This window comes from Drosophila sechellia, chromosome 3R (assembly GCF_004382195.2).
Source record: "Drosophila sechellia strain sech25 chromosome 3R, ASM438219v1, whole genome shotgun sequence".
In the NCBI taxonomy this organism is placed as follows: domain Eukaryota; kingdom Metazoa; phylum Arthropoda; class Insecta; order Diptera; family Drosophilidae; genus Drosophila; species Drosophila sechellia.
The window spans coordinates 11,738,330-11,764,166 of NC_045952.1; the positions used below are offsets into that span (position 1 = coordinate 11,738,330).

Below are 25,837 nucleotides of genomic sequence, written 5' to 3' on the forward strand. Positions count from 1 at the left end.
GCGAAGAGGCAGTGGATTTAATGGAGCCCCATGATGGCCGAGCTGAAAATAAAGAAGAAGAGGTGAGACAGCGGCAGCCATCATGGATGTGAAAGAGAGCGTGCTCTTCGCCTCTCTCGTTCTCGCTCGTGCCTACGGCAGTGCGGTATTCCACAGCGGCCATGCTCGCTCCATGCTGCTCTGCTGCCACTCACCTGCGACGTCGTCTGTTGTGAAGTTCTTGCGACGTGAGCGACCGAAACTCGGGGCCCCGAAAAACCAGAGGCCCAAAAAACAGGATTGTGAGCGAGCGAGGGGGCGAAAGAATTTCTAGGGAGTTTCTGCGACTGCGTCGTCGCCCAGACAAAAAAGAAATGCAGAAACAAAGGCCGTCGGACGAAGGAAGTTGCCCAGGGTAAGTAACGGTATTTAGGGGTGGCTAAGAGTGAGATGGGTATACTAAGGCTAAAAAGGATGCGCAGCACTCCTCGGACATAGTCGGCACGCAAACCAAAAGGTGAATGTCGCCGCTAGAGTTGGAAACCAGTTGGCTTAATTGGAGAAATATTTAAAAAATGAAATGTTAATTTTAAAATTTAAAACAATTATAAAAGCTACGAATTCTTAGGCATAGCATTGTATTGAGTATTGCATCAACTTGTCAATAATTTTGTATATTTTCCGAAAAATATTTTTGAACGGCAACTGAATTCCAAAACATACAAAACCTAGCCGCTCTCTTGCTTACCAATACACTCAAGCAGTCGCTCTCTTCCAATTAGATTTTGCGGTGGTGTGCGTGCTGTTCTCTTATCACGCCTCTCTTAAGTTGTCTATGTATTGGTGAGCGGGCGCTCTTAGCCAATACTCTTTCCAACTCTCTTTGCTTATTTTTACTACTGCACCTGTTCACGTGTCGCTCTTTGAGACATTCTACCTCGCTCTTTTTGTTTTCTTTTTGGCGCGTTGATATGCCCCAATGTTTTTTCCCCTTTCCTAACTCTCTGTTCTCCCCGTGACAGCTGCCATTTGCTTATTGGACGCTGCACTTTCCGCTCTCTTCCTCTTTCCCCCGCCACACAGCTTGAAATCTTGTTAGAATTTAATAGAATCTCAAAAGTCCTGCGCAAGTTTCGCTGCTTTGGGGAAATGCAATTTTCTTTTTTACGATTTTTGCTGCTTTGCCAGCTTTTGTCACTCGTCCTGTTCTTTTTCTCGCTTTTTTTTGGGCTTGCATTCATTTTTTGAGGGGATTGTGCGGGCGAAATATAATAAGTTTTTCGCTCACTTGACAACAAAGTTGAATGCATTGTGGGTGGCAAAATATCAAGCAATGGCACAGCTCTGCTTTTTGCTGATAAGAATGATTGAGGCAACCGCACGCCTCAACAACAATGTTGAACAAAGTCTGCGCCAATGGGTTTCCATCCCAATTGGAAGTGCGTCCTTGGGGTTTGTGTCTCCACTGCAGTTGGATTTCATTCAAGATCACCTTAATCAGAATACATTTCGATCTCATTGAATTATAGTGGAAATTATAATGATCAGGGCGAGTGAAAGGAGCATTTAATCGAGGGCAGCAATTTGAGATAAGAAGCGGTTAATTATCATTTCCATTCCCGATTGCCGTTCCATTCGTCACAGTTTCGCGCCTTCACCCACATAAACAAATCAATCCGATCGGAAAATACAACCATATAGTCACACCAGCATGTGGAATTGTTTAAATATATCGCATTGTTTGTTGTTGAAACAATGCTCCTACACATTGAAGCCGAACACAAACATTTATTTTCGTTTCTTATATTTTTTTGTTTACTTCGCACATTTGAATAGAGCGAACACCGAGTGGTGGGGTCAAATTTATGCACGACCTTCAAGAGTTGGAGAAATTATTTTTTGTGTTACCTAAATCATCAAATCACGATAAATTTATTAATTTGCTGCAGAGATAAAAACTTTATTCAACACAAACTGTAGTTAAGCTGTGCTTAAAGTCACATTACTTTTATTTATTTATTTGCAAAAACATAAAAATAAGTTAAATTAATAATTAATAAATACATTTCAGCATTTGTTTATCTGAAATTTTAATACGCTCCTTAATTTTGATGAGTTCAAATCGGTCCATACCCTAAAAGCCAAACTGATTTCGTTTTAGCCCGGGGAAAAAATACGAAAGATTTGGTATCCAGTGATTCCACAACTTGGTAACAGCAATAAAGCATAGGTCCAGAAGCAGAGGCAAATTAAGTAGGTGCAAAAGGCGATGAATAAACAGGGGACAGTAAAATCTTAAGACCGAAATCAATCTGTAAATTGGCTCAAATAACTCGGGCAGAGACATAAATCAAGGGGCATTATGGCAACGAACGCCGGAGATGAAGCCACTTGACGGGATTCCCGGATTGACGGCAGAATCGAGGGATCTTGGGAGGACGACGACGAGGACGAGCAACGGACGTCATAATCGTTTTAGTGACAAAGCATAAAATTTGAGTTTTACGATTTAACTGGGCCATAAAGCAACCAATTAGTGTCAGTGGCAAAGACACGGCTCGCCGGAGGGGCGGTCGAATTGTTTTTGGGGGCGTGTCAGTGCGTGTGGATTGAATACTTGCCTACGGTTATGAGTGTGAAATGCGTTTAATTGCTTTATGATAATTCTGACAGCTCATTAAAAGAAAAGTCCACAAAGCCCCAGAAGCTTTACGTTTACCGGCTTCTGTATTTCCTTAGTCACCAATGGGTATGGGTATGGGCTTACATTGCGTTTTCCGTTCAAGTGACTTTTTAAGGAGCTGCCTAAAATACGACTTCCCACTGCCCGAAAAGCTGGAATCTCAATCTTAACCGGCCCACGGTAGGGAGTCATAAAAATGACGACAATTTCGTTTTATTTTTTATGACAAAGCGTCGCCTGCGGTCCCAACTCCTCCACTTCGCCTCCTCCCCAGGTGTGTTGTCCTCCGATTCGCATGTGTGTGTTGGCTGGTTGTGCAGGTGAATAATTTTTATTGCCGTAAATCACTGTGTCAATTGTGGTTGTAATGGCCGCCCGATGGATGTACACGAAAATGGAGACATCGACGAGGATTTATGGCCTAAAGGGGATGGGAGTGAGATACTGCATTAAAATAATGTGGATTTCATAAGTTATTATTAAAGGTGTACTTAATCAGTTGACTATGTATCAGAAAATGTGTTATATGTTCTGCATGCTTAAAAGTAATATTATTTATTTTAACAGGTCATAATGTCTTATTAGACTATTCGATTCAACAAATCGCCTTATTTACGTAGAGTAGCGATTATCACAAAATTTTATTTTTAAATTAACAATTATAAAATTTCTGACTGCGCTCAATTCCAATCGGAACCAATTAATTTCGTATTGCAGTCAGAACAAGGCCGGAATAAATTTCTTATCTCAATTAAGAGCACTCTGTGGCCAATGCATTTGTGCCTAGCGGTTATGGAGGCGATTTCAATGGCCCGGGCAAATTGCTTGCCAATTATGATTAATGGCCCCTGATTGTTCGGGCCGAATCAAACGCGGCCTGGCCAATCGATTGCCCGTTGGCCGGGCCAAGATGCAGCTGCCAAGCTCCAGCGAGCTGAAATAGTGTTTATTTGAAAGCCAATCTCCACTCGAAGTGCGCGGTACCGGCTTTTAACTCCCTGAAGTAGTCTGCGATCGGGTATAAAATAGTCTCGCTCCTTGAATAAATAAAATGGCCAGCAGGCAGGAAATTTGAAAACAAACAAGAGACCACAAGCATGGAGTACGCCCCAAGGTGAGTGAGTAAACAAAAATGAAGAATGTTCGCTGATTGACATTATCCGGTGAGCATGCGATGCCGGGAATGGTAATTGGTAATTGGTAATCGGCGGTGGGGATAAGGAAAGGGAATGAGTATGTGGATGCATTTCCATACCAGACCCAGGCCCAATGCCATTTAGCATTTCCGCTGCGGCCATATTTCAATCGACCTGTCTTGGAGCTGCTGCGCCGAGAATATCTGATTAACATGGACATCCCGCGGCGAAAGATACTGGGTTTATTAAGTCATAAATTAAGCAAAAATGCTTCTGTAGTTTTTTGATGGATTGCTCCTGCTGTCGTTCTTGAGCTCTGGCTAAAATAAACTAAACTATTCGTGCTGCCCCAGCAGTTTTCCATTCCGATTGCGTCTAAAATGACAGCAGAGGAGAAAAAATTATTTAATTTACCTAAAAGCTTTGGCAGCTGCTCTCGTTTCCCCATTTCTTCCCGTCTCTTGGTTTTTTCGGTGCATTCCTTGCTCCATTCTTTTTTGACAAAATGAAATATTTAAACGACGAGGAAAAAACAAAAAAGTCGAGGCTAGGAGACTTCAAATACTTGCCGCTTTCAGTGTGCGTGTGTATCTGTATCTGTGCGTTTCAGCTTTAGTTTTCGTTTCTGGTTCTGGCATTCTGCCTGCAGCTCTTTGTTGTTTGCCCCTCTATTTTATCATCTTTGATTTCCTTGAGTTCTTCCACTTTCAATGCCTCTCCTTCGAAGCAAGGGAAATTACACTTTGAAAAATAAAAAAGTTGAAAATAAATATCACTTTATAGTAACGGCCATATCGCAGAAGAATCTCCAATATACATAAATTAAAATGATAACATTTTGTTTTAGTTCGTAAAATAAGTAAGTTTGGAAGCGGTTAGATTCATGGATCATAGTGATTTTATTTTAAAAGGATTTTCTTACCGTGTAGATATCATCATCATTGTTCGACCATTGCGATTTCATTTTGTTTTTTTATTTTCCTTTTACCATTTCTTGGCAGCCCCCTCCTTACCCCCTCAGATACACCTTCGGTTCCATTCTCAACTCGTATTCGTACTCGCTCCCATCGCATTTTCGTTTCGCATCATAATTTTCCGTTCAGCGACAACAAAAGGGAAACGACATTGAAAATCACGTTAGTCGGAAGTGGAGAAAGGAGCTGCAAATTCCTTGGGATGGGCCTGAGTCGCATACCTCCTCTCTTGGCCAACTCAACCGGCCGGAACGCCCACATAGTTCGTGTTTCGTACTAAGTTCGGAGCCAACCTCCTTCTTAGATATATATAAATTGGTCTCCAAGGCCCCACATCAACTGGGGACTTTTCAAATGTGCTGTAAGCAAAGCACGCGCCGATAAACTAAGGAAAGCGAAGGGGGGCGGACTTCAGATTTCCTTTACGTGTTCTTGGCCATTTGCCGAGCGCCCAAGCTCACCGATTCCATTTATCGGCCATTAAACTAATGCTGCAACTAATGCTGATCTGCCCAGCGTAAATCGGTTGAGTTTACGGTTAAGAACCTCTTCGGTCTATTTAACTTACTTTACAATTTTTCAGAGTGACTTTAGCAATTACAAAACTAAAAAAATGTTATAGCATGTTGCTACTTAATGAAAATTCGTGCGGCCATTATCTAATAACTCTTAGTACGAGCCAACCAGTTTAAACGATTTTAAGTGTTCCATATTTAGTTGAACATTAAATTAATTTACTTGTCTTTATATGCAAGTCAAAACTTCTACACTAGTTGCGCTTAAAGCATCTTATCAGTCTTTTTCAAAAAATAAAACCATAGCAAATAATGCTGTCTATGATAAAGATGACTAAATAGACTTTAATGACGTCGTATTATTTGAACAAATTATAGCTTGTAAGTAAGAACATATATTAAAATGGGTGACCTCAACATAAAATTAAGGCGACATAATCGAATTTTTTGTATTGATAAGACTAAAATCTCTGAGTTCCGAATATTAAATTAGTGATTAGTAATAGTAGCACTCATCCTAATGCACCCAGTAATTGAAACGATAAGAGAAATATAATCTTTGGCAGCGAGCAAAATATTTTCCCTCGCACTGACTTTATTTAGTTTCGAAAGTATTTGCATTAGTTTAATCTAGCTAAGCAGCGAGGAAAAGCTCAGTGGAGGGAAAATTATGACGGACTGATTGGCTGACAGACGTCGCCTGGTGAAAGTTCACATTTTTCTGAGCTGCTGCTTATCGGAAGTATAAAAGCAAGTGATCCAGCAACTGGGGAATCCACGAGCTGCATTTCGCCCTCCCCAATACACCGACTCCGCTAAAAAGTTTCCTTGCCATAACCCCTAAGATGATGAAGTCGATGACTGGGTCGCCATGGTGTGATGTGGCCACCGCGTTGCATTCAACTCCTTTCAGACAGCCAGAGAAACACACACTCAGATACAGATACTCGCTGGCAGACACAGATAAGTTCAAATATTCAAAGGCCACATGTGCGCATCGCTGCCATTGCCATATGGTGTGGATTCTATGGAGAACTTTCAATGTGTCGTCATGTACGAGAATTTTCTTTGGCGGTGGAAAAGCGAGCAATTTCCCATGGGTCGTGGCAACGCGAAATCCCGCACATGCGCACAGTGGGCACTTTACAGTGGGCAAATGGGTGGTTGGAATGTGAACGTGCTGCAGGTCGAACGGGGGAAATGAAACTAGTTTTGGGTTCAGGCCACACGCGATGCTTGATAAAGACTGAATTAGCAATCCACTAAACCAGGATGTTTGGTGAAATGACAGTGTAAGGAGTAGGAATATTTGTTATTTATTTGTTGGATAGAAGTATCCAATATGTTGCGAAACGAATCCGTTTTCGTTTTATCAAAGAAATCAAAAGAAAACTTTACAAATATTTTAAAGTTAACTCCAATATTTTTAAATAGTAATTTATATTGCAAGATATAATTATATAATATACATATATCTGCATTATTTTGTTTTGATAAGCCTTTCTCTCTGTGTAAATCTGAGTGATAAAGATAAGATCACATTTTAGATTTAATTCGTAGATCGTCTTAATTAATATGTCAGCCATAAATAGAAAATAATAATTGCAACTAAAAATGGCTGCCTGTATAAGCGGCTACTGTAGAACTCACTTCACTCAAGAAAATTAGTTTAACGAGTTTTTAAACCATCTACACGTTAATTAATTATGAAACTAATGCTCTCGCGAATATGTGAGTGCTGCGTGCAAGAAAGTCACTCGTTTTTCCAGTAATAAGGCGAATAAAATATATTAACTTACTGCCGAAACCCGTTCCTTCCCTCCGGCGATAGGGAATTATTTAGCCAAAGCCGAGCCGCTTACCGTAAATTGCAATTTATGCCCAGCGGCAGGCCAAGTTGCATCAGGTAACCAGTTTGACGAGTTGGAGGCGGGAGAGACAGTCCCAAAACGGAGGCTCCATTTCGATTCGAATGAAGCAATCGCAATTGATAATTGTTTGACCTTATCGCTGCATATCTGCATCTGTTATTTTCGGGTTCGTTGATCCATTCGAATGGCCGCCATGCGCCGCCATCAAGTGCCCGGGATTCGCATTCGGTTTCCATAATTTTTACGACTCTGGACACTCCCATCCACTCCCGAGATGGTCAACTGGGGAACTGTTATAATGCATCGCATCGCATTGCAAGACGGCGCGGAATCAATTGTCATAACAGACAGCCTGTTTAGAGACTCCGGGCAGCTGAGGCAGATTGCTTTACGATGGCAAATATTTGTGCTGCCTGTCGGCATGTGGCATCCAGTATACATACATACATATCCGCAGATACGGATCACAGACCCATATGCCCATCCCAACCCGTTCGATATAGTGCGTTGTAACAACAACAGCAAAAAATAGAGAACGCTGAAAATTGCAATTTATATGGCTGCCATAAACAGGGGCTGCAGCACTTTCACTTTTCCCAGAATATTAGGGACGCTTCACATTTTAACCAAAAAAGTGTCTCTGTTTTTTTTTCGGTAATTGCATTCAGAGCGTAGCACTCTCAGGTCCCAGGAGGTACCTTTGAGTCCGGTAGTCGTAAAACCCCTTCCCATTCCCTTCCGCGACTTCGACCACTGGGCGCAGCCGGAGATCGCCTCCGACGTTCCATTTCCGCAGCAGGCGGCAGGATATTAGGCAGCAGGGTTATGGATTTTACAGATTTCGGAAATGGTTAGAAAATATTTAAAGTTTAATATACATTTTTGGAAAAAGACCAACGAATAATAATAATTCGGTATATAGATATAAACTATTTAAATTGGGAATAAACTTAATATTAGTGAAACTTTTGTGAAGTACACATTATTTATAGAATCTGTTTTAATTTACATTGTATATTGAGCTAAAATTTTGATAGTTTAAGTGGCTGTTTCAAGGAATTTATACATACATATAAATTTATTAGGTACATGACCTGATTGAAACTGTTGTTTTCCATGTTCAAAATCATTCCCTGGCAGTTCAGATGACACCTCCCTTTTAAAGTTTTCGACTTTCTCCGGAGATTTTGTTCCGTCGTGACCCTTGTTACGATAACAACGAGGCTACATAAATAAATCGAAACTGGAGTGAATTCAACAAATCAACACAAGGAGGGCGGGGAAATACATATACTCTGGAGCATTTTTCTTTTTCTCCATTTGCCGCGCGCAGCCAATCTTCGAAAAACAAAAAATATTAATGAGCCAAAGTTTCTCTTTTATGGAATTTCGATACTGACAGATACTCGCCGGGGGGAAAAACTAAAGGGAAAAGTCCATTACTCTGGCCTGGACATGTTTGTCATTTACAAGTTGCGCGGCCAATTACTTTGAGGACCTGGTGGCAGCCACTCTCCGGAAAAATGGCTACGTCTCCGGCGGCTCATTATGAAAATGAAAGCGGTTTCGCCCGCAGAAAAGGGAGCCATGTATTTCGCCAGAATTTATGCACACGAGCATATTCCATTGGGGAATTCGAGGTCGGTCGATTGCCGTCTGTTTGTCTATCAAACAAGGAAACTAAAAAGTTTTACCCAAAAAGCACACAGAATGGCATGAGTAAAGCAAAAAAAAGAAGCAAATTGATGAGAACGGGGGCAGATGGCTGATGGCAAAAACAAACAAATACCATCGACACTCGACTCGACAGTCCCCGATGGGCGTAAAATGGCGAACGGTGGGAGGGGGCGTGGCAAAGGGCGCACGACCTATATGAGCATAAAAGCATATACCATGTATATGTTGGCATAATCGAATGAGCGAAGGGCAATGGAGCGCACGAAAGACCCGCAACTGGACCCCGTGGAATATGAATGCATCTCGAGCATCTCCCTATAAATATCCCTCGATGGAACTGGGTCCTGCGTGCGTGGCAAGTGGTAGTCCAATCCCCGGGAAGCAACTACATATTTATTGTATTCCTCTTTTCCGCAAACACGAAAGCGCACTCTGGGATGCCAGGCGGGGTTAATGGGTTGGGGTTCGGTGGTCGGTGTTCGGTGGGCGTTGGGCCGAAATGAATTGAAATAAAATGATAAGCGTGAAATAATAATGAGGAGCGTGTTCCGGCATAAATCGCAACATCCTTTTCGGCAACTTTCAAATGGGTTGGAGTACTTGGGTCCTGGCCGGCCATTTGTGTTGTGTAATCCATGTAATCGGCTGTGAAAAGTGTTTTACATACGAGTCCGCTTGCATAAGCCGGTAAATGGAGCGTAGGCGATAGAAAAACTTACACATGGGCAGAGGCTTATTGCCATGAAGTAAACCCTTTCCCTAGAAACTACAGATCGTCTTGAAAATTTTAATATCATCTACAACTCTTCAACTTAGCGTCACGTGGCTAAAAATTATGTTTCTTTGATGTTTCCGAGAATACAATTTATATATTTCTTGACTATTATTTTCGCATTATTAATTTGCTTATATAATATAACATAATATATTCTTTCTGCCCTTCCAGTTTGATTACACATCGACCCCTGCAGGGGCCCTGGAGCGAGGACTTAACCCGACGGCAGCTGCATCAGGTGAGTCCCCATCTTAACGTATTTCATATATATTATATGCGTGCCAAATAAAAGTTATAATAATGGCAATTTGCATAAAACTCCATCTGCCGACTCTAGAACTATACAATTGAATTGGGTCGCAGGTGCAGCTTAAAAGTCAGCGAATAGTATAAGGGGAGCCTACCCAAGCAGTTCAAATTCGCCTGGCAGCTACCATTTTTATTTACGAACATGATTTTTGCTATATTACACTCCCAAAAGGAGAAGCAGCGAACATGTGTGTGTGCGGCATATGAAATAGTTGGGACCCAAAGTTGTACCTTTTGCCATTTATTTTTCACATCCGCATACAAATCCCCTTCTTGCTCGATATGAAAATGGCAAAAGTTGATCAAATAAATGGCGAAATTTCCATATTTCAGCGATAAGAACTGAAACGTGTAGCTCAAAGATTTCCATCAAGCCGAATCGGAATCGCAATTGGAAAAGGAACAGGCGGCCGAGTAACAAGTTGTGCGAATCTCCCAATGGGGGTGGTGGGAGGTCCTTGGACAGGCCGTGGCTGCGTGGGCAGGTACAACAACACAACAACCCTCGCCGCTTAGCTAAGTAAATGGGTTGGCCCACGAACGTGACTTGGCTGGAGCCGCATCCCCAACTCCCCTATAACTCCCTTCCTGTGCATTCGGTTATTTAGAGCACATGCCTCCTCCGTACGGAGATATTAGCAATGGCTGCACAATGGAGTGGCATCGGTAAAACGATCACGTCTGTGGTTTTCATTTGGGTTTTTCAAAAATACTTTTCTCACCAAATTTTAAACTTTTTAAAGAAACTAAGTCAATGTAAGATTACTCATTCTCGCTAAAAGAGTTTTTAATTTCTGAAGCTATACATTGCCAACCTTGTCTTAAGTTTTCCATTTAAAAAATGATTTAAAACATTAAAATTAAGCAAGAAACCAAGTAGGAAACTATTTAATAGTAGGAATACCTATTTGGTTGACCTACAACTTCTTCCACTGTGCCACTGCCTTGCAACATTCGGGGAAGCCAGCTAAAGTCAGTCACGATTTCGAACTAATGAGAAATACACGTAATTACATGCGGTTACGCAATATCAAGAATTTGTCTTGAGGTCGAGCTCAGCTCATGGGATTGTGGAGCTGCCATTGAAGGAATCAATGCCCTGAGACAAACCCAGAAATTTAATAAACACGCAAGTGCACGGAAGTAAATTATCCCGGCAGTCAATTATGTAGGCTGGTTCGCCCAGGAAGGAACCCCTCCCGTTTGCTCCACACTCGCCTTCTCACTTAAGACCCGACCTGGACTTGGCCTGATTGTTGGGATTGGGGATTGGGGCGGATGTCTTGAGACGCCACATAAATACCTCGTTTATTCTTCCCCACTTTCGCCTGTGTGCGACGTCTCGGTTCCTGCTTCATTAAACGCCTGCCACACTCGCTTCAATTGGTTGCTTTATTTGTGGCTGCAATTTGCCAGCCTTTTGTGCTTTTTAATTAAATGTTTTCCTCTTCATTTTGGCCCTACCTGCGCAGTCATCGATGCCATTGCCAAACCTAATTAAATGGGGCAGGCATATTGTTTACTTGGGCGAAAATGAAAATAATAAAACTTTAGTTGGAGCAGGTGGAAATAGATAAGGCAGCAGTAAGATTTCAAAAGTTATAGCAGAAATAAAAATTAACTTACGGAGAAGATGATGGTGAAAGTTCTATTGAAACCAGAGAAAATTATAAGTTATTTGGCAAAATAGTTTTAGTTTAATAGTTTTTTACAGTCGACTTCAAGTGAAATAAATTAATGCCTGGAATAAATTGTACATGTATCCTATTTAAACTATATTATTATATTTTAGCGACTGCACAAATGTAGCTTAAACGTAATCGAACACTAACTTTAGGCACATTTTGTAGGGGAGGGTTGGCAGAACAGCAATTTGGCTAGCCATGTCTGAAAGGCTCTAAATAAATAATGAAATTACGTCTGCACCAGGCAAATTCATGTAAGTGGCTCTGGTTCCTCCGAGTATCGGAATATGTATAGATAGATGTTCATTTGAAATTTTAATCAGCGTTCCGTGCTGCAAGCTCCAATTGCGCGGCCAAATTGAATTAATTTCACTAATTTCTCAGATACATTTGCATGGAACAAGCTTCTTCACGGTCTTTTAGCTCTCCGGACCACGTTGATTACATTAAAGATGCGCAATTAGAAAAGCCCACTGAGTTTGCAGACAGTCCGTGGGTGAAATGGTAAGGGTTTCCAAACGAATGGCCACTTGGGTGAAGGGTTGGGAACTGGCTTCATTAAGTGCCAGAAGGTGCTGCCAATTTGGAACTGCCAAATAACCTTGGGGTCTTTCTTCACCTGTTTTGGTGTTTTCGGGATGGGGGATTAGATAAAGAGCTGCGCCCCAAGTGAAATATTTAAAATTTGGGAACAGAGAATGAAAAAATATGAGTTTCTATCTGCCACTGAAACATTAAACATTTCTGTTGAAATACCATAAAAATTGTTGAACATAATTTTACTTGAATGGGCCAGCGTTATTAAGTCATTAGTCAGCACGACCTAGTACTCACTTAGAAACTTTCGAAGTCTTACTATAAGAAAACATTTTTTTCGAGTGCATTTGTTTTCCTTGTTTCCTCTTTTCGGGATTTCGAAATTTTTGAGGGAAATTCTTTTCTGCTTTCGCCTTTGATTTATTTGCGTCAGAATTCCGAAGGCCGCGGCTAATTAAACAACCAAAGCCCAGCAGCATCTACATCTACAGGGGATCAGCATCAACAAAAGTCGAATCAGCTACGAATCGTAAACAAACTTTTGCCGGTTCGCCCGGTCGAAGTAGGCGGTGGGTGGGTGAGGGCAGCCATAAACAGCTGCACACCGAACGGGTTCAAGTTGAATGAAGAAGCTATTTCGACATATGCACTGGGAGAAATCGACTTCCACTTACTTATTAGTTAGTTTATGACAGCCCAATATCAAAAGTTTTTTATTGATAAGGTTTATATGTTTTCCTAATGATGATTAAAAGTATAACTTGTTAGAATCTTATTTATATTAATTTATATTATACTATATTGTTCTTAAATCGACCATACCATAGGGGGTTTTAAGAACTTTTAAAAATACTTCTATATAGTTTTTTTGAGAAATAATAATAATTATTTTCGAATTTTGATGTTTTTCCAAGTGGATTAAAATTCCGTTAGGTGCCAAGATAGCCCTTCCGAAATCGAATCGAAAACTCACGTAGCAGCCACTGTGGGCTCAAGTAAAGTAGCAACCACTATGGCAGTCTGTCTCTGTCTCCCTTCCTCTGACCCCTGTGCGCATGATGCATCCCCGTCGCACTCACGCTCACACACACACACACAGGTAGGGCGACTCCTGATGCGGCGGCCATTGAAAGTGGCGGCCATTCCCCCTCCCTCCCTCTCACAGAAACAATCCCATCGAGAACTGAACTGCGCACAGCAGAACACAAAAAAAAAACAACAAAACGAATATCCCGCTCACTCACGTAACCTAAAATTGAGTTGCGCCTGAATCGAGGCAAAAATCTGTTTTTGTCGGAATTAAATTTATATGCTAGGCTGGGACACATGGAACCACCACACCACACCGCCTCTTGTTGTGACCATCGCACTCCCAGTAGATAAATGTGTAAAAAACTGAAATTTGTTTGGGTCTCAACTGCATACAATTGTGTTTGTTTGTGACTCACCATAGAGCACCACATTGGGTGTATTATTTTTGTAGGAGTAAATGCGTGCTGGGGCACATTTATTTACATTTTTTAATGCACCCAATAAAGAAAACAAAGCACAAACAAGTTTTCTTCTCATTTTTATTTTACAGCGCTGGTTTATTTGTTTTTAAGTGGGCTCAACTTTGCCACCAGATATTTATCAAAAGGAACTTGTATTTGTCTAGATTTATGTGACCAAATATTTTTAAGATTAATTTTTATTAATGGGGCAAAAAATTTCAGTAGTCTTGCGGCATAATAATATACCTTGCAAAAACTATAATTTAATTTAACTCTCATTTCCATTCACTGCTACCAAAATATTTGTGGCATTTCTCCCCACAAAAACCATGAAATATGAGTGATGACCCTCGTTGCAGGGGCAATTAACTTGCGGTGCTGCATCGTAATGTTCGCCAATCTGTGAGTAGGGAAGATTCAGATTAGAATGGAGCTCATAATGGGTGGCGGGGTTCGAGCGTTGAACTCAGATCAAAGGACTCCCCCGAACGAGATGCTCGCATAGAAATGGCTACATTTCGTGGCAATCCAAGTTGCTCTCTGGTTATATAGCCAGAATTCCGCGCAGCCCGTGGGGAGTGCGCAAACTGTTTGAAAAATTCATATTATTTGTAAGTAGTTGCGGGCAAAAACTATGAACTATGAGCCACCCGGACCACACCCCCTGCCACTCGCAAGTAGAAATTGCGTGGCTTAGTGCGCACCAAAAACTTTGGGGAGCAATCGAGGAACCTTATCAGGCGGATTTATGCCAAATGATGGCAGATTGCCATGCTCCGGCTACAAAACTGCGGGGATAGATACGGATTCAAATGGCACCGACTGCGAATGCTGGGCTTGGCAACATGTTTTTTAGTGTGTCTGTCTCCCCAATTCCTTTTCTTTTATTTTGCCCATTTTTCTGTTTTTTCTCGGTTGTTTTTTACAATTTTTTCTGGAGTATAATGGCTAGAAAAAGTTGTGTGTTGACCATTGGCGTTGGTTAGTGATATAAATGAATGAAATAGGAAATGCACAATGTATTTAATATGAATTAATATGCTTTAGTGATTGAATGATGCTTTCTATTGAAAAATATTTATTTTTTTATACCTTAAATTATAAAAAAATCCCATTTTTCTGTTGTTCGTACCCACTGTGCGGCGCTTGAGAAGCGGCTTCTGCTGCGGTGGCTCCGCCAGTTGGCAATGCCACCGTGGAGCCAATTTGCTGCGGTTCATCAATATGCCAAGCCGCGCACATCCAGCCTGTCCAAAGCCACGACCACATCCACATCCCCGTCGTTGGGCACATCCAGCCAAATGGCTAGGCACCGGGAGCCAACCAGAATGGCAGACGGATGCGGATGTGGTTTGGTAGCTCTCTGCACTCCCTGCCAGATTTGCTGCTCCTCCCGCCCTCCTTTGATCGGCCCCCGAGGGGCGGGCGGGGCAGCTTAAGTGGCTCCACGTACTGCTGCTGAAAAAAATATGTGCATAAATTTAAAGAATCTCAATTTACTTGGCCCGTGTTCATTTTTGTGCCGGCTGCTGCAAAGACTTCGCCTGGGGCTCTCTGTCTTTTCGATTCTACGATTCTGTGCACTTGAAAATAATAATATATTTTTTAAGTTCGTGATTGCGGATATCAGCCCAACACCTTGGCAAGAAACGTTAAATTATTTTAAAGCAGTTTTCTTATACTATAGTTTCAATTTTTTAAATGATGAATGAATAAATTACGAAAATGTTTGATAGCAACCAAAAGAGATTTCTAAGGGCTGGTCTATCTATTTAAATTGTAATTGATAATGTATGTATAACTTAAAAGGCACATTTGGAAGAAGCATTTCGGATACATTTTTCTCAGTGTGCCTGCTCAGCCTGGTGATTTGTGAGCTTAATTATGCTACATTTTCTTGTCTTGCCCGCCCTCCACCACTTCCCCTGGTTTTCCCGCTCCACCTTGGCCGTGGTCGTTTTTTGTGGTTGTCACTTTGTTATTTATTCAGCGCCACGGAGCAGGTCTGGACGTGGATGTCGTCGAATGGGGAGTATGGAAGCAGACTCCGCGGACCTGGAAGACTTGGGATGGAGCTGTGACACTGAGGCAGTTAATAAGTTCGTTCGTCTTCGCGCTCCGCATTTGGATGCTAATGAGTGGATGGCATCCAATAAATTCCGTTCGCCGGGCTTTGCTTTTATCGCCCCACTTGCATAATTCATATCACTGCAGGGTTGGCCTCGATCTGAATCCACTCCCCGTGCGGGGGTACAGAGGTCAATAGAAATTTATGGGTCGCATTGTTAACGCCACTGATTACAAATTATTTGTATTGCCCCTTCATCAGTGGCGCCCAGGCCTTCTTGTCTTGCCTGATTACTGATTGCTTCTTATTTCATGTGATATCCTCTGACCGCGCTCATTGGATGATTTACTACTCCCAGCTAACGATAGTACTACTGTTCTCAAGGGATGCTTCTTAAGATAGTTCAAGCGAAAATAAAAACATTTTGTGTCAACTAAGCCTTTACTTGACCCAGCTCTGACATTAGTTAATTTGATATTGGTTTAATGAGTCATTTTTTAGATCATTCTCTGAATTGAATTGTATTCTCTCGACACACATTCATACAACCTTAAACGGCACTCCATATCACGACATAAAACTGTGCTTCTGATAACTCTAAGTGGATTTCCATTTGCTTTCCACCGTATTTTTAACCTGGTTGCTGATGTGTCTATAAGAAGTAAAGAAGACTTCAGAAGAACTATGTCAATTGTCTTAATTAGAAAGAAAAATGGTAGTTTCTCAAAAAATAGTTTTATCATGAGTAATATAAGAAATGCATGATTTTTAATGATTTTTAATTCTCAGTCTTGTTAGTTTTAGTCCTTCAATTAACAATAAATTTTATGTTTCTTTACTATTCAAACCAAGAGCAATCCCCAAATATGCGTGCTTAGCGCACCCATCGATTTTTGACACATCCCAAGTTACATCCAATTTAGAACGTAAGCTGTTCAAAGTTATATAGTTCCTTACGCCCATTATGGATAAACCTCAACGAAAATAGCTTCCAATCATCCTCGACTCGAGTCAATTATCATCATGAAAAATGTCTTCTCAGTCGGCGGGTCCAATCGCCTTGCGTAATTGTCGAGTGACAAACAAGATTGTTAACCAGATTCCGCGTGTTCCACCACTCGGTCGTCGACCATTGAAACGATGGTTCTAATAAGATATTTATACATATAGATATCTGACGCAATTCCGACGGGTGCGGCACAAGAGCGCCGCCTGCCGGCCGAACCGGCAGACTGCCCAGTGGGAGATACAAAGATACCCAGATACATTTACATTGATGTTATCCTTCAGCTGCAACTGCAGCCTCGGGAGACGAATTCCAATCGGCCGATTAAGGCAGTCCGCCAGGGGGCGCTCGTGTGCGTTTATCTTGCGATGGCTGCGGCAAAGCAAATCGGGTTTAGCTGCCGGTCGGCCATCTTGGATTTATCTGGCAAGCGCACATTTGTCAGATACTTTCGAAGCGCTGTGCGTCCTTTTCTCGCACATGCGCATAGCGGCGTTTCAGGCGTGGCAACGTCGACGTCGACAGCGGCGGCAGCTGCGTCGCCCACGCACACCACTGCACGCACGAATACCAGCGCAATCCGTACCGCCCCCCCAACCACCGCTCATGGAGACCTGGGCGCAGAGCCCGTATCTGAAGCCAAAAAACCACACTTATTTATCGAAACTCGGTTGGCCTCTTCGGGACTCTAGACCGGGGATCTCTATACTCATAGATAATACCCCGAACCATCGAACCATCGAAGGATTCAGTCATCTTCAACTGGGACTTCCTTGAATAAAAACATTTTTACCAGCTATTACAAGTCATTTGATGAACCATATTATAAATAACATAATATAACAATTTTTAAATTAATAACATTTGCAACTAAATATTGGAACGCTTTAAATATGTTTCTTTAACAAATACCAAGCCTTTCGTAATCGTTCAATTTTAAAACATTTTCTTTCTTTTCTTTAAGATATATTTGATTTTTTTCTACATTTTAATCCGCTTTGGTTTCCATGCTTATTAAATTTTTTATGTTACATTTAACAACCCGCACTTTACATTCAATAGTACTTTATAGTGCAAAGGGCTACATCTAAATTTATTTCATACAATTTAATAAACATTTTATAGATATAGTTGTTTATAGTTGTTAGTAGGCCGAATTTAATTTGGTCGTCTTGCCGACGGGACTTGCTCGCTTCGAAATCCGCTCTTTTCAGTTCCGCTGCACTGTTTGCTGGCATTTATGCAAATTGCTGTATTGCGGACCACACACTGGCACCAGCTAATTGACAATTAGCTGACAAATGCTAATGGTGAATGCCAGAGACCCATTGAAATGGAGCCTCGTAGCCTTGACTAATTGAGGCGACAATTGGCGGCGTCCAGAATTTATTCAAGCCACGATCTTAGGTTTGCTTTTCGTAAATCTTTAAGTCTTCAAGAGTTGCTCGGCGAGTGGCCATGTTTGCGTATCTCCATTCGAAAATAAACGCAGTTCAATTTGCATAACTGAAATGCAGAATTTATTTTAATTCAGGCATTGCATAAAACGTACTTCTTTATATGCACTCACACAGCCATACTCGGAGTTTCCGAGGAGGGATCCAGCTGGAATTACAAGAGCCATTTATGCAAATGCCCCACTCCGACTGCATCTCCATCTCCAACTCCAACTCCTATTCCGATTCCATGTCCGGGCTCCTCCTGGCCAAGATGGAATATTTCAGTCACGTTAATTCATTCACGTTTAATTCACGAATAAAGTTCGTAACTTATATCGTGCTCATAATGCATGCAAATTTATCACCCCCGGGAAGCGGGGAGGGTATCCAGTGATATCCAACCCAGCAGGTGAGTCCATTAAGTGTTCGATTTACATCCGATTGCCAGCTGGCTTTCCTCGCCGTTCTGCCCGCTGATTTATGGAGACCCCTTGGCCCGGACTTCCATATAGCATCCAGTTCCTGTTCAATTCGCATCCCAGCGTGCACTTTGTGTCCCTTCCCGAACGACTTGATAAGTCGATTTTGGCCCCACCCCGAACACCGGAAATAATTAAAAGAGCCAAAGTTCTGGCAATATGGCAACATGGCCGAGGAGACGAATTTCATTAGACAAACTGACAAAATGTTACCGAGAACGGTCCGAATCTGCTGGGGATATAAAAGAAAAGTTTGGCCGGCCAAAAAATATTGGCCAACACTTTCCTCGGCCAAATTAAAAAGATATGCTGGCTCAAGTGCTACGAGTTTAGTCGCTTTAAGACCCACTCCCATTTTTGCGCCTCAGCGAATTATGTTTAGTCTCGGGCCATGACATTCACCGAATTCGAGTACTCGAAAACAAACAGGCGTAGACATGGAAGACATAAATATATTTCTTCATATTTTCATATTTGCCGGGCTGTTGTTTGGGTTCTTTTGTTTGCTTGGCTTTCGTGGGCACACTTAGGTGTACTCCTCCAGCTGAAATAGAAGTCAACATCCAGGCAATTGGGGCACTTACCTATATACAAAGCGATGCACTGTGGGAAACCGGGGGAATCAAGTTAAAACACTAGACAATAACACGCAAGGCGGCCAGTTAAAAGTGGTCTTCAGCTCAAAATAATAAAAGAAGCGTTTAAGGTTACATATATTAATAAATTAGTTACCATTTCTGTAATGCATATATTACTGCACGAATTTTATAAAAGGAACTTCTTCACGGAAAAAATTGAATATAAAAACTGTTTAAAAAAAATGAAATCGCAGCAAGCATTTTGATAAAGATTTTATTTTTCTAATATTTTAAATATTTTTTAAAAATGTGTAATTTCCATAGTACACAATTTTGGAATTTACAAATACGACCAGCTATCTTATATCTTTTAGTGTAAAGCCAGAGGAAGTCACTTGGCTGAAATGCAACGGCTGTCATCAGGAAATGGCAACCAGCAGACTGTAGGGACTTCCTATCCGCCCCAACAAATTCCGGAAAATCCATGCGGAATGGGAACGAAGCCATTCTTCCGAATCGTTGCCTTGTGCACAAATAAGGGAAAAGTCAGAGCACGGGCACAGAATAAGTGCCTATAAGGGTCCCGGCTTGGCTAGTTTTTCATTGGGGGTTTATATTCCTACGGACTCTCGGCTCCATGTCCGTGTCCGGCATCCTTTTCCAGAATCCGGATTCGCTGCAACTGCTGTGCAAATAACGTAGAGGAAAAGCGAGCGGGGGCGGCAGACGACACCTACAACGTCCACGGGGATTGCAGCCACTCGAAAGAGATTTACTTTGGGCATTTGCTGGTGACGTGGTGGACCGAATAGTAAGGAATCGCGGGGCGGGGACTGCTCCTCCATTTGCCAACTCCATCTGCGTCCACATTTCGGGACCTCGACACGTTTGGTGTTGGCAAAAGTTTTCTAATTTTGGCAAGATGCTCGCTCGTAACGAAAATTGTCGAGTTCGCCAAAACGCCGATGGGACGAAAGGAGCGGATGAGCGGTGTGGATGAGCCGTGGTTTAGAGGCGGTACCCAGGGAAAATGGAAGCGCACCGCATGCACTGGCGACATTTCTCATTAAAAGTTTTCGACATTTTGTTGTCTCAACAAACATTCTTATCAGCAGACAGAAGCCATTCCACTTCCGAACTTGGTCGACAGAGGCGGCAAATGCACAAAGCCAATGTGGCGGCCAGGAAAATCGAAAGACAGGTGTCTGACAGCTTAATCGGATGTAATGAAGTATGGGTGGCTTAATTAATAAGAGGTTGACAGACTGGAACACATAAATTGTGGGATATAATAAGTGTGTAGATATGAGAGAATCCGTTAATAGAAAATGTGGTAGTATAATTGATCAAAACGGGATAGAACTCAACTACTTTTTTCATATGGAAAAAGTGTCTTGTTTATTGATCTTTGGGCTGCCTTTCACTTTTCTTAGAGAACGCATGCGAACAAATTTCTTGGGTCTGCCTTGAGTGTAATTATTTCCAGTTTTTAAGAGCCAATTACGAAAATGAGCCTTGCCTATGCCACATTGCTGCAATAAAGTATGAAATGATAATTTCCGGAAAAACAGCGGACCTTGAAACTAAATTAGGCGCAACCTGCGTGCAATTATCGTTAGTTATTCTCCAGCTCGCACTTTTTGCAAAGGGTTGAGTTAGACAAAAGGGATGGGCTCGAGCTCTGAGCTCTGAGTTCTGGTTCGGTTCAATGTCAGTGAGCCAGGCCCGCGGCTCTCGAGGTCATAAAACAAGGTCGGGCATAAAAAACAATTCACAAAGGCAAGGGTTCTCCGCCCACAAGGATTCAGACACACACGCATACACTCACACGCGCCCAGTGAGGTCCTCGCATAATGGCCGCACAGTGGGCCCATTGTCAGATCTGCGGCGAAAAAAACAAGGCGATCTGCTCTCGCTTTCTTTCTTTCACGATGCTCAAGTGAGATGGTGTGTGTTGCTGTGCCCGTCGCAGTTCGAAGTTTTACGGTCTACGAGAGTTGGCCGTAGAAAGTGAGAGTCATTAAAAATTTTACTGCTTCCCAAGGTCGTCGCAGGGAATTTTATGTCACTTTTATGGCCTAGCTGCTGCTGTGGCTCCCATTTCATGGTCATGGCCAGCAGAATCGACGTAGTCGTCGACTGACCCAATTTGCTTGGAGATACCTGGGCAATTGGTTCAATCGGCTTATTGATGGGCCATTTGGATGGCAGAGTTCAACAAACTCGCGACTCAAAACAGATGTTTAAATGGAATTCACCATTTTTCGAATAATAATTTGCTTAGTTACATTGAACTAAACCGGTATATTATTTAATTTAAATTGAATTTGGAATATGGAATGACGCTATTTCTTAAATCACATCAGGATGACTTATTGATAATACAAACCGACTTTTAGCATCTCAAAGTCCGCAATTTACCAAAGACTTTCCGTTTATTAACGAAAATCAAAAACTTTCTTCTTTTCATAAAATATTTAATATATTCGCTTGGCGCTCATATCGCAGCCACACACTTGATGCCTTATGAAAGTTTTCGCCCGTCATTTGGCTTATTTGCGAATTTTGTGCACGCTCTGCAAGCTGGCAGAAAAACAAAATTTGGAGCGGAATAAGGCCAAGATGGCAGAAATGCTTAGTGGCAAGTGCCGAAACTAAATCCAATAACTATATGCTGAAACATTCATGAGCGCAAATTGAACACGTTCCTGCCTCTGGTGCCGGCCAACTTGGCTTCGGATCTTGGCTTAAGCCCGATTCGTTTCTGTTTCGGTTCGATGGAATTAAGTTCAATTGAGCTTGCCCAGGGGCAGGAGACTGGGTTCCAGACAGGTCCATCGGGGCCAACGCACTCGCCACTGCAGCGGACTGAACTATCCACACCTTCTGGAGCGGAGTAACGGCCATTTGGATTAAGAGAATTTCTCGCAGAAGTTTCTTTGCATTTAACAAAAATGGTGACCAGCACGGAATGCTTGGAAATTCCTCCACTGATTGCACGTTTCAGCTGCCAGCTAAATCGGGGTGTGCATTTTGAATTCACATTCCCTCACACCTCCGCACATTCCCAACCATTCGGAATAATTGAATCGAAAATTGTTTCGTCCCATGAAAAGAATCCAATGCGAAGTTGGTAGCGAACGGCGACATTCAATCGTTGAAAGCGTTTTCAGAAATCCAATTTGATTTGCAGCAATCGAAGGAAAAAGGGAAATAGAACTGGCGAAAACGGATGAAATAACCGATGTAACAAAGTACGTTAAAAAGGCCCGGCCATCATTTAATATCTCGTATTGTTCAGTTGATTACTCGAAAGAAACATAATAAAACCATGAAATTGTATCTGGGGTTCTAATGTTTTTTCTTTTTCATTTGATTTTGTTATTAATTAATTTTTGCTTATTTGGTAGTTGCAAGAAACATTCATAAACAAAGCTGAAAAGTTGTTTGTTGATTATAAATTTACATTTTATATCTAAATTTTGCTTGTGCAATTCGTAAAAATAGAACTACATTAGCGCAAACACAAAACACAACCAACCCCCAACAACAGCTGTTTGTATTATTTAACCCCCGAAATTCCCGCCACCCCACGAATTTCAAACATTTAAGAGAGAAAATAAGGCGAAAGAGAGAATTTGGGGCTCTCTTTCTCATTTTTCGTGGGAAGGGGAAATCACAGGGTGACTAGTGTGCTACACATAAAATGAAATCAAAAACGAATTAATTAGCATATTTAACTGCGCTTTCGGCCAGCAGGTGAATCGAGAATCGAGATATAATTAAGTCATTTCTCTCTGTTCGACTCCGCTTGCAATTTGCATTCCAATAGCTCGCAAATCAGTCAGTTGCTGTCTGAATCTTGGCAGGCGATAAACTCAGCACACGATGGGTTTATTAGCCACCAAGTGACATCCAACCCTCCACAGATTTCCCCCCGAGCGGCTACAGCAGCCACTTGAATCTCATCTCCCCATCGATGATAATGATGACGATGATGCATCGATAATCCCGATGGAGCCATGGCGATGCCATGATGGGTCCCTCAAATTTCGTATGCAACCAAAGTTCCCTGGTGATGAAGGGGGGTTCCGGCAGAAACTAATGGAAGAATTTCGCGATGTCACGAGCGTGAGTTATGGTTAAGTGCACTTTTTGGGCTGCCTTCTCAAAAATCCTCCCATTTTACCTTATTCCCCCACCCAATGCCGTGTTGTTTGCGTCTAAATGCAAATTTTGTGTAATGAACATCGCGCTGCAAAACGGAGTGGGATTGTCATTATACCCTAACGGATATATTGCATATCAAGTACTGATGATGTAAGACCTTTGACCCATGCTGATATCTAAGCAAAATTAAAAGAGGTTTTATATACTCATAAATTAACCAATAGTCTACATTTTATTGGATATATTTTAATTAATAATTAATAAATAAATATTAAAGGACTTTTCTTACATTTGATATATACATTTATATATACATAGATTTCGTAAGAGCATCCAAGATTCGTTTAAGACACTCCCATGCTGCGATATTATTTTTGTGTTAGCTTCAACTTTTCCGCTGCCTGACTATTAGCTAATGCCTGAGCCGCAATTCGTGACGTGCCGCGCCCTCATCTCCGCCTCCTGCAACTTTTGACCTCCCACCACTAACCCCACGGCGAGTCGAAATCCAACCCCAACCGCAGTCCTGTTGCTGCCTGATGCGCTTCGTAAAGTTTTTGCAGAAAATTTGAATATCGCTTGGCTTATTTCGCGCTTGGCAAGCAACCACTGTGGGTTTCCCAAAGTGGAAGGGGTGGGTAGGTGTTTCCCGCAGCCATGTGTGTATCTGTATCTGAATCTGTGAGCCACGTTTAATGGTGGTGGAAATGGAGCTGCAACCACCGTCACAGGAGGGTCAGGATCTCACGTTGTTTGCACTTTCCTTCTCCTGCCCAAAACTCTTTATCCTGTGTCCTTGCTGGCGCTTTGGTCTGTTATTAATTTTCCTGCTCCTCCGAAATTCCCGCCTGGGGCCATTTAGCCCCAATTGCGTCTCGGTCTCAGACTCGCAATCAGCTTCAATTCCAGTCTTTGTCTTCGGGCCGTGGATGCGTTTCATTAATTAACTGAAATGCTGTCGACGAGCTTTGCACGTTACAAGAATGAATTATTTATATAAAATTTGTCTGGCATTCTCCACTTCTGCGTTAAATCTTTCTTCTGCTACGTCTTTGTTGCCCTTGTTGATCGCAAATTTGTTGTGTGGGTCCTGGGTTTCTGACCAGGAGGTGAAGTGAATTGCAATACTTTGTGCAATTACTTGCCAGATTTTTTCTGTCGTGTCCAAGACTTCTGACTTAGTCATCTGCGAAACATATTATTAGAATGGGTACCTTAGTTTTATTCTTTATTCTTATTTCTATATGGAAATCAATCTTATATAATGCATCTGAATAAGTTGCATGCCTCTGTTAAATAACATTAAAGTGCACTTACCAAAGAATGTTATAAAATCGTCGGTAGGTAAGCAGGTGTCTTAACTATTACCCTTTTTTACATTATTTTATTTTCAGTGGCGAGTTTTTCCACTCAGTGAACGGAGCTTAATTTAATTATGCAACAGACTCCCCTGGTTTTTCCTCTTTTCAGTTTCCAGGGCTTACAAATCCGGACGCAGCCTTGCATCGCGCATTTATTTCATTTTAAATCTCAGCCAGAACAAATTTTATATTTTTCCCTCAGTTTTTTTTCGGTGGTTTGTTCGTTCTTGATATTTCTGTGAGGAAGTGAAGGATAAAATGGAAAGGATTTCAGTCTGGCGGAGTGTTTTTCTTCGTCTAGATCTCGTTCTTTAATAGATTTTTACGGTCAAGACACCAGCTGAATTTGAATTTTATTATCATAATTCAAGGGAAGAGCGTACACTTGTAATTATGCACAGTGCAATGAGATGTTTTTCATGTTTTTGCTTAGAAGATTTAAGTTATACGAAGGATTAATTGAATTATGCAAATGGGTGAAATACTATGCTGGTTTATTATAAGTGTATAATAATGAAAAACTCTTAAATGATTGTAGCAAGTAAAAAACCATTTGTCTTATCAAAAACCATAAAATCAATCACTTGTAATAATTTAAGGTTATATCTAAATAAATATCTTCTTTAAGCTAAGAAAATATAACTATGCTCACACTGTTATTTACCTTTTTCCTTCTTTTTCTAGTTTCAGGTAATTGCCACCAATCCGATTTAACTCGTTTAAGCTGCTCTAAGCATATTCAATATTTTGGTTATTTAACACTAAGGGAATTGGAGAATGAGGTAAGGTAAACAATAAGCGCGAAACCCATGAATTTTATTTAGTGTGTTTATGAAAATGGCCAACAATCAGACAGAAACGATAACGAAACGGGGAAGAGCGATCCGACCAGCGGCTTTGGCCATATGCTCCTGGTTCTGGTCCTGAAACTCGCTGGTAGTGTTTACAACAGGAATGCACGATAAAATAAAATACACGCCATCAATATAAACGACAGTTACAGTGGCAGCAGCCACACACATGAATCACGTCCTGAGCGTCTTCCCCCCAAAAAAGGCCAACAAAGAGCACATGGACGGGTGTCTGAAATGAAAAAGTCTGT

The 25,837-nt window shown here is 41.6% G+C and overlaps 1 protein-coding gene across 4 annotated transcripts in view; it reads left to right on the plus strand.

The window, feature by feature from the left end:
- The first annotated feature begins 38 nt into the window (after positions 1–38).
- LOC116801490 overlaps positions 39–25,837 on the plus strand; it is a 67,340-nt gene continuing 41,541 nt past the window's right edge. For 3 of the 4 annotated variants that reach the window (XM_032721449.1, XM_032721450.1, XM_032721452.1), the window contains exons 1-3: positions 39–394; positions 9,782–9,848; positions 25,420–25,425. In XM_032721449.1, the coding sequence (XP_032577340.1) occupies positions 354–394; positions 9,782–9,848; positions 25,420–25,425 (114 nt within the window). In that variant the 5' untranslated portion in view covers positions 39–353. Of the gene's footprint in view, positions 395–3,599; positions 3,777–9,781; positions 9,849–25,419; positions 25,426–25,837 lie in introns of those variants that run through there. The other variant, XM_032721451.1, reaches the window with a different exon arrangement.